Raw genomic sequence first — 16,999 nt, forward strand, 5'->3', positions numbered from 1 at the left:
TCGGCTACCATCCATTACTCCACGCAACACATACACACTATTTCTAACTACATTGACAGTATAGACGAAGAGATGCCGCATTTTAGTTATAACATCTTTTTTGCTTCAACTACCATCAGAATATAATATGTATCTGTATAAATACATAATTACAAATGTAGCCGGTTGAACTAAGGAGTGATGTAGGTTTCTATATGTAAAATAATTTTGAAAATTGATTCAGTAATTTTTGATCGGACTGCAAAGAAAATTGTGAAATGTGATTACAATCGATCGAATTTTATCATTACGTATAATCCTAGTGCTGTTGATCAATCTTGGTTTTATAACGATTTATTATAACAAATCGGCTCAAATTGATACTAAAAATCTTGACGTTCAAGTTAATATGACCTAATAATGAACTTTATCATGTTCTTCATAACACATGGACGTTAAAAACATTATTGAATAAGAGAGAAAGCTCAAAGCTGTCATAGAAATAATCTTTTGAAAAGAAACGTCGGTATCTATTTCTATAACAAAAGTCAGACTAAAACCAAAAGCATACCAAGAAAACAATATATAAAATATTTACAGCTCTTACGCTACACCTACGTCTGCGAAGTAAGTCTGCGGGAAGTTTATTTCATTATGTTCCCAATAATACCTCTCGAAGTTTTTATCGCAAGCTTGTTTACCTTAAATCGGATTTGTAAGCTAATATATCAATATAACTACTAAGATATGCTAGTTTGTCTAAGAATACGTTTATTTGAAACAACAATTTAATAAGTTTTATTTGTAATTTTATTAGTTTAGTGTGTTTCGCGGATTCACTCGCGGTCTATTATATTATTTTAACCCACATAAGTCATAAAAAGCTCTATAAACTTCTGTATCTTTTAGATCGGTTCACCCTTCACGAGATTATTCCGGACAGTCAAAAAACACTTTTTTGTGATACAATTATTGTGTAAATATCTATACACTTGAGAAAACATAGATATTATGAAATAAAATCACAACCAAGTAACAGCTACCTGCTCCTATTTTATTTACGTGTATTTTACTTTCTTTAACTATCTAGGCAAACAACCCCAATTTGCTAAACAACACATACCTGCTTTTTATTTACCTTTTTAACATAATAATGTAATAAAACGCGAATTCTCTATGGTCTATATAGTTCCTTGTAATGGTCGAATTTATCGTTCTCTGGTGTGGAAGCTACCATTATGGAAATGAAATAGTTTTCTAAAATAAAAACAAATAAGATACCCTTACCTTATTACCCTTACTACTTCCTATTAAGGGGCCATGGACCAAAATGTCTGTTTCTAAATCATGGTTTTTGGATAGAAATCATCATATTTAAAATCCTAAAAAAATATATAGCACAGATAAACGTTTGATCTAGTGACTTTTTTGGATAAAAACACAATATTAAACATTTGACTCGATCAAAAAAAAATCAGAAGTAACATCGATTTTAAAAGCATAATCAGTTTTATGTGAATTAGGGGAACGCTATGTTTATGAAAATTTTACATTTCATTTACTAATCAGGTTTTACAGGGAAATTTTTGGATAGATTTATAATTTAGCCCTTATTTTTTTCTATATAAAATATAATACGTAAAATGCGACTCGCGCGCACCACGTCAGTGCCGCCAGAGTCCAGCCGGACGTCATCGAAGGAGGACCTGTGCTAGTTTTGCTCCCGACCACGTTGTAGTCGCCGCTCGCGTATTAGAACCGAGCGGCGAGTAAAACGGCGAGCACGTCACGGTATAAATAAATCAGTAGTTTGATTTTATTAGTTATCCTAGGATTATTGTTGTAAATATAAATTAACTTCTTATTTTATACTATTAAACGAGCAATATTTGCATATTAATATTATATTAGTTTGTAAATACAGTGTGGAAATTTTCGATGGGCCCTGGGTGAAAGTACTAGAAATACTGGAGATAGCAAATTTCCTTTATTTTTAAAAAGAAATAGAACTGCATTAAAAGATTTTCAAAAATTCATTTTCTTCGACCGGGAATCGAAAGAACTATAAATAAAAAAATAAAATTTTCTATTTTATTCTTCAAATCAACTGTAATGTATAAGTTTCATATTACAATTATTTGTAACTAGCGACCCGCCCCGGCTTCGCACGGGTGCAATGCTGATACTAAATACACTACAGAAAAACTGTGAACGTTGTATATAAAAACATAGCGGCCCGCTCCGGCTTCGCACGGGTATAAAGTATATAGCCGGGCGGCCGGCCGGTACCGCCGCAAACGCTACGTCCCGCAATTTTTAAATCTGTAATATCTTCGAAAATATGCACTTAAATCATACGGTGTAAAGGGCCATATAGATCTATATTAAATGAACAATGTATTCAAGGTATTTAATTGGTTAAGGATTAATGCTGTATTGGTTAAAATCGCTTCGAAAATTAGCCATTATCTGTCGTAAAAAGTAAATGAAAAAAAAAAGTTATTGTGGGTTATCCATAAGAGATAGACATATACCATCGCGGACTTTTCTGTAGACCTTTTCAATGTGTATAATACTTAGTACATTATTTTGATAAAACTCGTAGGGTTCAGCCTGCGTTTGCAGGAAAGTAAAAGTAAATATAAGCGGAAAAAATGTAATTTTTTACGACATCTCATTAGAAACCTCAAAAATAACAGTACTTCTCCACTATTTAATGGATGTTATTATACATATAAACCTTCCTCTTGAATCACTCTATCTATTAAAAAAAACCGCATCAAAATCTGTTGCGTAGTTTCAAAGATTTAAGCGTACAAAGGGACATAGGGACAGAGAAAGCGACTTTGTTTTATAGGTACTATGTAGTGATATTGCCGGTAACATAATATTATGATGTATGATAATAATTAATAATTCATAAAAAAGTATTTTATACATTTCTTAAAAAGCTTCGATATTGTATACAATAATACAAATCATTAATTGATTATTATTCAAATTGTTGTAAAATAGTCACACTTTTTTAAGTTGGTTGAATACACTAACATACTTATTACGTATACTTATATTCAATTATTATTTTGCCTTTTTTATTTGTTTTATTTTTAATTATTATTACCAATTTTTTCAGAAGAAAATAAATTAATGTATCCAGAACGAGAGTTTCATTTTAAACTTTAAATGTATGTATAAAATAGACCAATAAACCAAAAGCGTTCTTTATGTTTAGATGATGTTGATTCTACAATAAAAATTTTCGATTCCATGATATTTTTATTTCTAAGAGCAAATATTTTTACGAGAAATTAACAATAAATTATTTTTTATATTGTTTCTATCGATTTGAATAATAAAATAAAATTTGAAAAAGGAATGTTTCCTTTCAGAAAAATTTGCTATCCCTAGTATTTCAAGTACTTTCCATTCAGGGCACATCGAAAATTTCCACACTGTATATATACAAACAAATATATAAATATGCAAATATTGCTCGTTTAATGGTATAGGATAAGTAGTAAATTTATTTATCAACAACATTCCTACGATAGCAAATAAAATCGAACTACTGATTTATTTATACTGTGGCGTAATCGCCCGCCTTCATAGGTCACCGGAGTTCATGTCGCGCCGGCTCCTGCGCAACGCGGGCGTGAGCCGTCTCAGTGCCTAAAATGCCTAAACTTTCAGTATAAAGGGCTCTTAACGCTACTATCCTACTTATACATATTATTACCACAGTATTACAATATTAATATTGTAATACTGTGTTATTACTATGAAAACAGTATTTTTAAAAGAGAAACTATCAAGTTTCTTGTTGATTCTTCTCGGAAGAAGGGAACTTCCGAATCGATGGTAATTAAAAAATGACTATTAATAAACACTTCTTAAAGTTTACAAGAATAAAAATAATTTAGTTTGAAAGTTTCTAAAGATATATAATATTTGTTACTCTTTCAGACTGTTGTTGTTTTAACTTTTAACGGCAAATCAGATTTGGCTGATAGAGACATAATATTATTATAGGCTGGATTAGCACATAGGCTATTCATTATCTACACTACCCAACGGTGGACGGAGGCTAGTAATCTACATTTGGAATTGTTAGTGTTCAATTTCTGAGGTAAATAGACATGTCACTTGTACGAGGTCTTTATAGAAGAAGAATAAATGTCAAATAATTTTTAGAGGTTTCACTGTCTCTCTGTATACGTTAATTGCACTTATAATTTTCTTTTAACCTCCTAAGGAGCAAGCTAAAAAAATCCTATTCTGCATTACCACCCATTGTTCTCACCTGAGTACATAAAAATACAATAGACCTGCCACCCAATGGTATTTTTTTATTTTTTTTATTGTTAGAGTTAAAATTTACTTGTGGGATTTTTTATCTGTGTAAAATATAGCTTATAGAATACATTTCTGAAAAAAAAAAACTCGATTTATTTTGTTCTCATGTGATCACATCAGACCTAAGTGAATCCAAAAATTTTTTTATTAAAATAAGGTTTTACTTGTAGATTTTTTTATTTACTTATGTTATAAAATATGAGATCATACAAAAACCTCTACAAAGTATACAAAAGAATTAAAAACAGTTTTTCTTAAATTCTAAATGTGTAAGTGTACTAACTACATATTAGGTAATAAAATATCTAAACTATCTGAACATATGTTAAAAAAAGAAATAAAAACATTGGAAGTACAATATTAGGAACTTGAAATATCAATGAGCTAACTAAAAATCGATTCGGAAACAAATGGTGGGTCTCCTAATAGTCTTCATCACTAGGGATAAAATCTCCGTCAGTCGACTAGGAAATCGATGATATTATCGTCACGAATAACTGAAAAAATAAGGAAGATAACTGTATATTTTGATTGCAATAGTAATTCCTGTTGACAGTTTAAATAAATTATATGTAATCATAAAACAGGACAATTACACTCAAAATTACTGTAAAACAACAAAATAAATTATTAACTAATTAAATGTTTTATAGTCATTGACTACCAATGTCTTCAACTGAGTACAAAAAAAATGAAACTAATATTGTAAGTAACGACCAATGTTCTCACATGATCACATAAAAATTATCCGTGAATTTTAAAAATACAATATGAATTGTTTCGTTAAATTTAATTAAAATACGTTCCTTTACTGTTTTTACTATTCATTTTTCAATACCAAATGAAAATCAAGTGAGAGATTAATATGATAATTAACGATTTAACTTACCTCTGTTACGTTGACCAGCCATTTTCAAAACTTTAACTAAAGTATTTTAAAATTCTGTGATTGGATAACCCATTTACCTATCAAACCTAATAGTTCAATTCAGCCAATCGCGTTACACAGTGATCATAGGCAGAATTATTTCGAATTTTCGATTTTGTCATCGGATGAGGACAGTGGTTGGTAATTTAGTTAAAACTTTTTGGTGCTTTGGGTTGTTATGGTGATGGTGTTTATAATAATAATAATAATAATAAATCTTTATTTCAGACATCAATATCCATACATAATATAATTACACATACATTTACAATTTGGCATATATTTGGGACATTTAACTTTAACTTATTTATCAGTATAAAAAAAAACAATTGAACTATTTACGGTTCCTACCTAAATGAACACACAACCAATACCTAAAAATGGGACTGTTTAAGTACTCGGAGAGCGTATTTATGATTTTGTTATTAGAGGAGCGTATACGTGACCAAAAAGATGCTATTCGCAATCTAATAATTGCGAAGAAGTCATTGATGCCGCCATCTGCGAACATGCTAGACGCACTGCAGTACCTAGGCAATTTCATTAGGATGCGGTATGCATCATTATACTGCACCCTAATGGTGCCAAAAGCTTTTCTAGTGAAATTTGACCATAATTGACAAGTATACAAATTTTGACAATATGTTTTAAATAGAATGGATTTTACCTCTTTATTACATTTAGAAAATCTGCGTGCTAGCATGTTGCATCTGACGGCAAGCGCTCGTCGCTCACGTTCAATATCCTCATCATCATTTAGGTTTTCTGTGAGAAAGTGTCCCAAGTACTTAAACCGCCCCACACGTTCAACGGGTGTACAATTCAAGTAAACGTTAGGAACCATATCCGGCCCTCGACCTGCCTTAAACACCATCACCTATGTTTATGTACTTATATGAGGCCATTGGTCCTTAGGAGGCTAAGTTAAAAACTTTATTATTCTGAAATTTATATCTATAACTTCATACTTTTGTTCTCTTTATTTATTGCTACAAAAGGTGTATTAATTTTTAATACATTTACAAATAGGAAAATAACCAATCAACACGATTGAAGTTCACCCACCAATAAACACTATCCACAGGTCAATGTCCTTCCTTAATACCTTTCTAACTGAATTATCCCGACTTTCGGCCCATGGAGCTCAAATTATGCGGAATTAATCGTTGTAACCCCATTGTGGTTTGGAGATAGAATACCACGTTTGGTAGTGACGTCATAGTGAAATCGTTACCTAATTTTTCTGGAGACATGTATTTCTAGAAGTTTCTGGATAATGCGGCAGATTACTAAATAGTTATGTAAATAATAATACTAGTATAGTATTATATTATCTGTGGTGATACTATGTTTTAATCAGAACACAAGCGAAAGCTTAGTATGGGATCAGGTCGTGCCGTGTGGGAAAATTGTCCTGAAATATAAAAAAAAATTTGTGATGTGGGAACGATTTCATAGCTAATTTGAAGATGATTCTTTTTTTATTAATGCTAATCCATCCAAAATAAAATTAGACCAATATTTTATAATAAAAACGTATACTAGTCAAACTATATTTACGACTAGCTGCTCCGCGCGGTTTCACCCCCGTGGCTCCACTCCTGTTGGTCGTAGCGTGATGATATATAGCCTATAACCTTCCTCGATAAATGGGCTATCTAACACCGAAAGAATTTTTCAAATCGGACCAGTAGTTCCCGAGATTAGCAAGTTCAAACAAACAAACTCTTCAGCTTTATAATATTAGTATAGATCTAAAATATACCAGAATTACCCCCTTCGTTCGCACGATATTCCTTAATATAATTTGGCTCACATAATATCGGCAGATCTCCCATAATACATTATAATTGTTTTCATACTGTGATGATAAATTCCCCGGCTACGTAATAGGCTGTCAGGGATAACAAATGATCGAGTTATAACCGCATTTTTACAGATTACACGAATTTCCTCTTAGTCGTGTCGTGTACGTATACGTATCGTAGTCGTGAGGTATAAACGATATTCGATCGGGAAAATTATTTTGGTAATCGGCGATATTGTTAAAAGTTTGAAACAAAATAAAGAAATAATGCTTTGGTACCATTATTGTCATTTGTGGCTACAGGCTAATATTTGTGCTGATATTGTGTTCAGTGTTAAAATATTAAATATTTTTTGTGTGCAAATTAGGGATGTAACGATACCGATACCGATACCGATATATCGGCCGATATAATCGGCATGCCGATATATCGGTATCGCCGATTATAAAACAACCGATACCGATATCAAACAATTAAAAAAACCGCGCCCAATGAACGATGCGGGAGGCCGCCCGCGCGTGCGCACTTTGTTGAAAAAACTCTACCAATAGTAAACTTTTATTAGGAACTGATTGTATGTGTATAACTTAAAGTTTAATTGACTTTGCAAAGTAATAATACTAAAATAAATGGTTTTCTTGTTTTTTGATTTGGCATTGTTATTTAAAAGAATACGATTTACAGTTGAGTCTCTGTTAATTAATGTTGGTAACTTTTATGCATAATTCACTATTTATTTTTCTACCAAGCCATCGATATCGGTATCGGTATCGGTATCGCCGATATTTTATTACAAATATCGGTATCGGTATCGTATCGGCAAAATCATGTATCGTTACATCCCTAGTGCAAATTATTAAATAAATTTTTGAAGTGAAACTTCTTTACTTCTTTTGGTGCGTCGTGAGTAAAATTTTAAGGTCGCGTCATGGCAATACCGTCACGTCATGGAGTAAGGCGACGATTTTGGTATATTTGAATCTTGCCAAAGAAGTTTCACTTCGTGCACACACGCTCTTTTTTTCTATTTTTCATAACATGCTATCAATACTGAAAAAGTACACGCGAGTGAAGCCAAAAATAAAAGGTTAGTTCAATGTAGGTAATAAATCACACAAAATAAATATGACAAGAAAATGTCGCGTCATCTCATTTTAACTCTAGAATTAATTATATAATTTGTTTAAGAATCTAGATTCTAGAATCTAGATGAATACTAACTTCACGGGCTTTTTAATTAAACTGACCATGTTAAAAGTGCACTAAGCTGACTTTGAAAATGTTTTTCGGCTTACCTCCACTACATTAAGAAAGCTATAATTATGTTTCTCATTTCCATAATACTCGGGTACCACCAGAAGGACAGTACCCGGATCTTTGGAAGGCTTACGTGGGGACACGGATCCAACACGCAGAGGCCCTTTCGAGAATTTTAATGTGTTATGGGACACCAGCCGCAGCCTGCCCATGACTGCACTATAGAGATACAGCCCTAGGCAGTCCGCGGCCGATGTAGGACTATTGCAGGGTATGGAAATTTAATAATTGGGCTATGGATTGGGATGCTAAATGGACTGGTATTGGGGACTATGGGAAACTATGGCACCTGCCTTTCTACTAAAATAAAGTAAAAATATGTTGGCAGGTGGTGACTCGCCCTCTCACTGTATGGGCCCCCGAAATAAGTCGCTGCAAAAGTGCGACAAGGGGGCAACATATTGTGAGCAGCTAAGGGTGGAGAGGCGTCCCTGGACTTTAAACTACGATCACGCGCTCCCTGAGGGTCCAGCATCACGTGCCCACTCGCCACTTATGATTCGCATCCACCCTTCGAGCTAAAAGCTCTCGCGACTCCACTCTGGCCGGCCGATAAAGGCAAGCCAGAGGTGGGGGTCCTGTCCTCGTCAGGCTTCACTCCGACCGGCCGGTGAAGGCAAGCCGGAGATGAAGACAGGGGCCTCCCCCGGGAGCACTCGGTTCCCGCGGGGTCGCTACTCCCCGACACCCCGCCACAAGGTGTCCTGCGGGTTGACTGATTGCACGGGTGGAATATCTATTGTCACGTAAACAATAGATATTCCAACCGTGGGCGATGGGGTCGTCACATCCCTACGCCCTAATTATAATTATAATATATGTAATTTTATATAAAAAAATGTGATATTGTATTGTTATGTATTATTTGTCAATACGATAAAAATATATGCACCTTCATAAACTTTATAACCATTGATTGTTTGCGTAGGTAACTTTAACTTCTTCAATGTCAACGTCTTCCATCACCACACTCTATAGTGTCAGAAGCGTAAAGATCTAATAATTAAAAGAACATTTAAAAATCCTTAAAAAATGTTAGTTTCTAATCTTATAAACCACGATCATGCATATTATGATATCATCTACTAAATAATATGTACTTACATCCAAACTCAAAACATTAAGCATAGCTTAATAATAGCTTATCAAGCAGTGGACAAAATCCCAAAATACTAACATTCTTACGCTTCAACTAACACACACTAACACGTCAAAGTTAGATTTACATCTACCCTCAATTTCCAAAAATAACTTTTAAACCTCGTCAATAAGGTGCATAATAGAAAATCAAGAATTTCAATTAGAAATACAGATTATCACTAATCGTCTGATGGATTTGTTTGATATCAGACCGTCTAGGCATCATCAGACGTCTGACCGACGCGATGGGATCCCTGTTTATTTTATTCATTAATTAAACACGGTTTAAACTTACATTATTCAATTGTGTTGAAAGATTCTAAAGTTGATCCTGATGACTTCAATTTTAAATACAGTAGAAAATATTGCGTTGCGAATACACGTCATATTATCACGCGTACCTACGGCGTAGGTCAAAGATGTTACAGCTTTTTCTATAACGTCGTGACATCAAATACATACATAAATACATTCAGTAAAAAATAAACACAGAGAGAAGGGAAGCGGTGATAATAAGGGCGGGAAGATGATAATAATATATGTGACAACTCCTACCCATAAATAATACAAAATTACATTGTCTATTGCCAAAGACTACAGAGGCCATAACCATAATCCACTTAAAAGTTCCATACTACCATTATTTTAATTACGAGCCTGCATATTAAATTAATTATCAACATAATAGTACGGGGAAAGTCATTACTCAACCCTTTGGAATAACACATTACGAAACTCGTAAACTGTAAACTGACTCTTAAATGAAGACAGGTATGCTATGTCCTATTTCTGTAGGAACTTTCTGATTACTGTATATTACACACATAACACGGGATTCTTACTGCTTATTGTGTATAAGAATTAAAATAAATATACAACATTTGTATTGTGAAGCGTAAAAAAAATCCAAAAAAACAGTATAAAATAACAAAAGAGCTAGAGGTATGTAGATTTTAAAAATACACAACATATTTTACGAGCTTTTTAATCGCCTATTTCTTATGTAAGAATGTAAACAATAAGTACATAATTATAAAAAAATACATTGATCGATAGTATCGAGGCATGAGCGTTTGGAAACACATGATTCAGATGTAATTATTCATAAATATCTAAGAGAGCTCTTAGATCTTTTTTTTATATTGTCCTAAAAATATGAATAAATATAGTATTGGAATCATTAACATACTTAATGATACGTAAAAATAAAAATTCTCATAAATATTTTTCATGTATTTCTACGGATTCAATACAATGTAATTACAAGAACATAGTAACATGTTATAATTTATAAATATAGAAATAACATAAAATATCCAAACTCGTCTTAATTCCAAACCGTCAAACTCCAAAAACCGAACCCTTCAAAAATAATTATTCAGAGCCTAATCAAACATTTACTTAAAATTTAAAGTACGGAGTTATAGTTTGGCGCAGATATCCCAAATCAACTAACCCCATTTCGGTAGTTGTCGCGTAATTTCATAAATTTAACAGTTTTGTTTACGTCTAAAGCCGTCTAAAACATTCGTTTGGTACGTCGGTTATAGGGTCATTAGAGCCTAATGTTCATGTGAGAGTAAACTATTGTCTTGGCTGAGATTGTCGTTTTGGAGATATTTATTACTTGCTATGTGTGTAATTTTCCACTTGTGTATTCTCTTTCGCGTCCTGGAACTGAAGATGTATTGTAATAATAAATGTTATGGACTAAATAAAATCTACTTCTCTTATTATTGATAAATGATTTTATTATTAAATGTGATGATGATGATGGCACTTGTTATGACAATATCTCGTGATATTCATTTAAATAACTTTCCATACACTATTTAACTCTATGTTTTTTTTCTTATAGAAAACAGCGTATATCCTTCTGCATAATTCTATTTATTTGTACTTATTTCCAAAATGATCTATTCACCCGCAATAACATGACAAAAAAAATAATTTCCATGTCTTATTATACTAGCGGTCCACCCCGGCTTCGCCCGTGGTACATATTTACGTTTTCTCTACATAAGAACCATCCTCGTACTTCAAGGAATATAATAAAAAAAAGAATTATAGAAATCGGTCCACCCGTTCACACGTGATGCCGTGACAACGCGAAACGGGTTTCATTTTTATGTACATATATGGATGTATGTATTACTAGTATTATATACTAGTCATGCTACTCCTACTACTCACATAACTTCATAAAATGTTCCTAAACACCTACGAATAGTTTTGATAGCAAATCTTACTTCTCGAATTCAACTTAGTATAATAATATCATAAATACAAAAGTGAGTATTATTTATATTGACCCAAAAATCTAGCCAACAAATAACAACCTATTCCCTTATTTCTGCGCTAAACCCGATACGATATTTTACAAAACTCGATTTCGCGGTATCGCTGACACCAGATGGCGTTTTCCACAGAGCCATTAGTAACCGACACTTATTTCATGATGCTCACAATATCGGAAAATTAATTTTTGCGGTTCGCAGCTTGGTCGCGCGGAAAATCGTTTATAAGTATTTCTGTTTATTTTATTATTCAATCCTTATTGTCGTAATTATTTTAATTAATAATTCGTTTGATTTAGAGTAATTTAATTGGACACAACCTGGACGCAACCGACTGATGACTTTGAAAATAATTACCTTAAAACATAACAAATAAGCTTTTCAAAATATAAATAATATTTATCCCAAGGACCAAAATAATATACAGTCTGCTAAATATTTGTAGGAACGTTGAAATTTCAATATAAAAAAAAATACTTATTTTAGGATTATGAGAGCCCAGGCGGGACTCGAAATTCAAATACATTTCAAATGTTCAGCCAGCATCAACATAATTTGCAAACTAGTCATGTGCTAAAACCTCCTAGCCCACAAGCGTACAGAGCATTGCCGCACCGCTCGGGCCCCTCTGCTGCTGCGTGCGGCGTTGTCAATTTGCACGTCTCCTGTGTTTACTACCTATAATGTATGTGCTGAAGCACAGACAATAGATCTTAATGTGTGCTGAAGCCTCCCAGTCCGCTAGCGCACCGCTCATTGCCGCACCGCCCCTCTGCTGCTGCGTGCGGCGTTGTCAGTTCGCTTGTCTTATTTGTTTTCTATACAAAATTTACTATTGCTTGCTATGTTCATGATATTCGATGTTTTGATATGAATTTGAAGAAGACGTTACAGGTAGGTACAATAAATTAGTTTTAAATCTCGTTAACCTGAGTAGGAGCAATTATGTGTATGTAGGTATGTTTATTTTCATAAATACGTTTAATATACGTTAAAAAAGGTTGTACAAATAAATAATCACAAAGGATAATTCAACCTCAAGTGACCCCACATAACGTAAGTAACCAAGCATTGCTCGTAACCAACCGTTCTGTGTCTAATGCACGCAGCGGGAACAATCTAACTGAGACAATTATGTTACGCACTCCGCATTTACTTAAGTCTGTTAAAAATTCGTTTATTTTTTTTCTTTGACATATTTGTGTAAATAAATAAAAAAATGGAAGCAAGCATTTTTTTAAGCCCGCACTGGTAATGGAAAAAATAATAATTCTTAAAAAGCGTCCGGATGAGTTCAACATCCTTTTCAGGATCATCTCTTAATTTAACCTGTTATATAACCTGAATGTTTACACTGTAAGGTCAGACTCACACAGTCGGAATGCATATCTTAATGCAGGTAACGCAGTCTTAATTGTCCGTATTTATGCAAAATGGAACCACTCGACAAATTTCGTTTTTTGATTTTATTGAAGAATACTCATCCAAAAGTGGTCTAAATTCTTATACAAACAAGAACCACATGATTTTTACGTTGGAAACAAGGTATACTAAAAGCAGAAAGGAACCACCAGCAACAACGAATAATACCATATTAAGCAAAACCGAACCAGAGCACCACGGGACTGTTTTGTTCAAACAAATAAACGATATTACTATCATGTCATTTTATACAAAACAGATCCACACCTACTTGGTACCATTATACATTACACATATTTCTATTAATAACAATTATTTTTAATACACAAAATGGAACCAGGTTTCTGTGGTATGGTTATGCGTAAAATAAATAAATAATTTAATTGTAATTTTTTATTGCAAAATAAAACCACAAGCATTCGGTTCTATTATGCATAAATAAATATTGTAAAACATTCTGAAAACCATCATCGCTATATGGAACCAAATGCCTTTACTTGTTACAATGCTTCTCATCTTTAAACAACGTATTTCATTACTTAAGTGCAAAACTCCGATTTTTTAAGTAAAACGTCGAATATCTGTCAATATAGGTGACATTCAGCGAAGTAGTTCGAATACGCGACGGTGTTTTTTTCCTCCGCGAAGTAAGTTCTATTGTTTTTGTTAATTACCTTTAAAATTAAATGTGAAAATGTTTAGTAATAAATAAATAAGCAAGCAATGGGTGAGAAAAGCATTGGAGACGAACACCGAAGATAATAATGAAGATACAACGGGTAAGTAGTTTTATTTAATGCATATAAGTACTTATTGAATCTGAGATGCAGGTACGCTTTATCCACTTTTGATTCATTCCCGATTGTGGTGTGATTTTAAGAAGATAGTTCATTAAGTAAGTACAAGAGGAATCCTCTGTGGATTTACGTATTTTAACGACAATGTCGTTGTTCACGAAGGCGAGTCGAATTAAGAGTCATTTTGTTACGATTCATCTGTCATTGTGAGATGAAACTACTAAAGTCTAAACCCTGTTTTAAAAATAACTGTCGATGATCTAGGTACCTACCTACTATTTTGGTAAAATACGTTTAGATGTATTTCTGATGCCGCTGTAACAACAAATACTAAAAAACAGAATAAAAAAAGACGTGTGGCACTCGGGGACTGCCGCGGTAAAGCTATTGCATAGCATGCCTTCAAGCCACACCTCCGAGCCCGTCGGAGTGAGGTTTTTTCGTAACGGAATTTCTCGATTCGGTCCCCGCGCTCAAGGCCCGCGATAGAAGCTATGCAATAGCTTAATAAATATTTAAGAAGCTCCCATACAATAAGCCGTGATTTTTTTGGCGTTTTTATAGATAATGGTACGGAACTCTTTATTGCGCGAGTCCGACTCGCACTTAGCCAGCTTTTTGTACATGGCGCATGTACATACAACATACTTAGTCGTCTAGTAGGGACACGGCTTTATAAGAACTAATAATATTTTGCTGTCGCCATATACCTACCTACGTATAAAAGCCACGCGGCTTTATTATTTTGATTTAAAGCTTTTTTCTTTTTATTACAGAAGATAACGAAGAACCTTATACGTCGCTGCCTCTGGAGAAGCTTTCTTCACCTTCTAGCGATATTCAGTGCATATTACATCTCATTCCACAAGATGCACAGTTTTTATAACGGTCTCATTAGTGATGATGCAATAGAAGACCACATAGATGGACTAGACACGGTGGATTTCGAAATCCAATTTGATGATAACGTCGAATAAACGTCCTATATAAGTATTATTTTATGTATTTTATTAATTAAAGCTTTAATTACGATATTATAAATACATAGTTTCATTTATATCATGAAATCCCTGGGATGTGGTTCCTTTTTGTATAAGAGAAAACCTATCAATTGATAAATGTTAAAAGGAACCACATGCACATTTTCTTAATTATCTAGAAAGTTTAAGAATATTCAGAGCAAATTTATATACACATACTTAAATAAGTAATTTATCAATGAATTTAAATAAAATAAATTTTAATTTTACTTCATCTAACAGAGCTGCAAATGTTTTTGTAAATCCTTTGATATCTCAGAAGTGCGTTTTTGCTGGGTGGTTCCTTTTTGCTTAAATACGGACAATTATTCAGAGTCTTAATTCAGAGCCTTAATTCAGAGTCTTAGTCCAGACTCTCAATTCAGTCTTAATCAAGAATTTAGAGCACTCATAAATATTTATTTACAATTTTATGTATCATTTCTTCATTTTTCAGATCTATCTGAGAAAATATTGTGCTGACGTGCATTTTCAGATTCTGAATTCAGAACGCACGTCTGTGAACATAACATTCACACCAGAACTAAGATTATGAATCGTGCTCCAAAATGTATAGCAGTAATGGCAATGGTTTTATTTTATTTTTTTATTTATTTACGTAGAGCTGCTTCGCGAAGCAATTGTTCCAAGAGACTGCTCGCTCTGCGGAGTGCAGAGACCCGCCTTTTCGCCATTTGAAATTGGATTAATCCTGTTGTTTTGTGTGTGTACTGAATAAATACGTATGTATGTAGAAGAAGATAGGGCAGATTCGGAAAAGAATGTCACTTCTACTCCTTGCACCTATTTCTCAGAAAGTGTACCTATCAAATAAATAAATAAACACTTTATTAATACAAACATTTATTCAAGGCGCCGCAAAATGAATATGAAAAAGTCTATACGCGCAATACTCCATCAGCGCCAAGCACAACGGATACGACACGCGTTTCGCTACAGTAGTAGTCACAAAATACGCCAACACGCCCGAGCCAGCTGTATACCAACCCCAAACCCTCTCATATTTGTGAGCATACATGCACAAAGACACGATATTACATGCTATAATCAGATTTCCAAGATGTACATTGTCGCTTCCCGCCAACGCCAGAGTGAACGGAATTAGACCAGAGACAAGATGGATGCTGCTGCTGTGGTCACCGCGATACAAGTCCGCGTTCAAACAAGGAAGTGCTAAATATTTGGACGCCGCGTAACTGAGAGCGTAGGCTGATTTGAAATCATTGTTGAACTTCCCGCCTGAAAAGTTTACCACATTTAAAAAACAGTTCTCTTTTCCTTCTATAACAAATAAGATAAACCGTAAACACTTAATTCTCAGTATGTTTACAAAAATTATATTGCCATACTAACTCTGGTAGTGTAAAAATCCCAATATCCCGTGTACGAAGAAGTTGGCGTGCATACCCGCGTGCGTGTAGCCTCCGGTATGCATGCGGCTAAGCCCTTGGCCGGCAACACAGCACAGCACAATATGCGCAATAGACGCGTTAACATCGTCATTATCACTCATTTCAAATATTCATCAATAAAAATTAAAGCACAGGGCTCTAAATTATAAAAAATAAAGTTAAAAAAATCATGACAATCTCATTAATTTTCAAATGGATTAAATGTCGAAATGTCGTTTTTTTTATCTCTACATATGACATAAATGACATAAATTTCAAAACGAACGATTTAACTTTCGAAAATCTTTTGAAAAGTGGATTAGAATTATTTTTAATATCTATTGAATTTTAAATATACATATTTCTATGTAATTATTATAATATCATTAATTACAGTAATTAAGAATGAAGGATAAAATCCTTCTAGCTAGATGTAGATTTAGAAAATACCGATATTTTTAATCTATAACATTGTCTATGATTTTATCGGAACTGTATGACATCTCTATTAAAAAAAGTAAACTGTC

General features: G+C 33.4%; 1 protein-coding gene across 1 annotated transcript; it reads right to left on the minus strand.

Annotated features, from left to right (window-relative positions):
- Positions 1–15,400: 15,400 nt before the first annotated feature.
- On the minus strand, positions 15,401–16,980 carry LOC149898085 (uncharacterized). The gene is made up of 2 exons (XM_090115338.1): positions 16,435–16,980; positions 15,401–16,320 (listed from the first exon to the last, which is right to left on the minus strand). Exons 1-2 carry the CDS (start codon positions 16,592–16,594, stop codon positions 15,929–15,931), a joined length of 552 nt encoding a protein of 183 aa, XP_089971464.1. The 5' UTR covers positions 16,595–16,980; the 3' UTR covers positions 15,401–15,928.
- Positions 16,981–16,999: the final 19 nt, after the last annotated feature.

This window comes from Colias eurytheme, chromosome 23 (genome assembly GCF_061535395.1).
Source record: "Colias eurytheme isolate Ceu_HAF_F1 chromosome 23, ilColEury1 Martin Lab GWU primary, whole genome shotgun sequence".
NCBI lineage: Eukaryota > Metazoa > Arthropoda > Insecta > Lepidoptera > Pieridae > Colias > Colias eurytheme.

What these genes read in the sequence shown, in the direction of transcription:
- LOC149898085 (XM_090115338.1), bottom strand. Translation starts at nt 16,594, where the DNA reads ATGAGTGATAATGACGATGTTAACGCGTCTATTGCGCATATTGTGCTG. An exon ending in GGGATTTTTACACTACCAGA is followed by an intron (nt 16,321 to 16,434) that starts GTTAGTATGGCA and finishes TAAACTTTTCAG; the next exon opens with GCGGGAAGTTCAACAATGAT.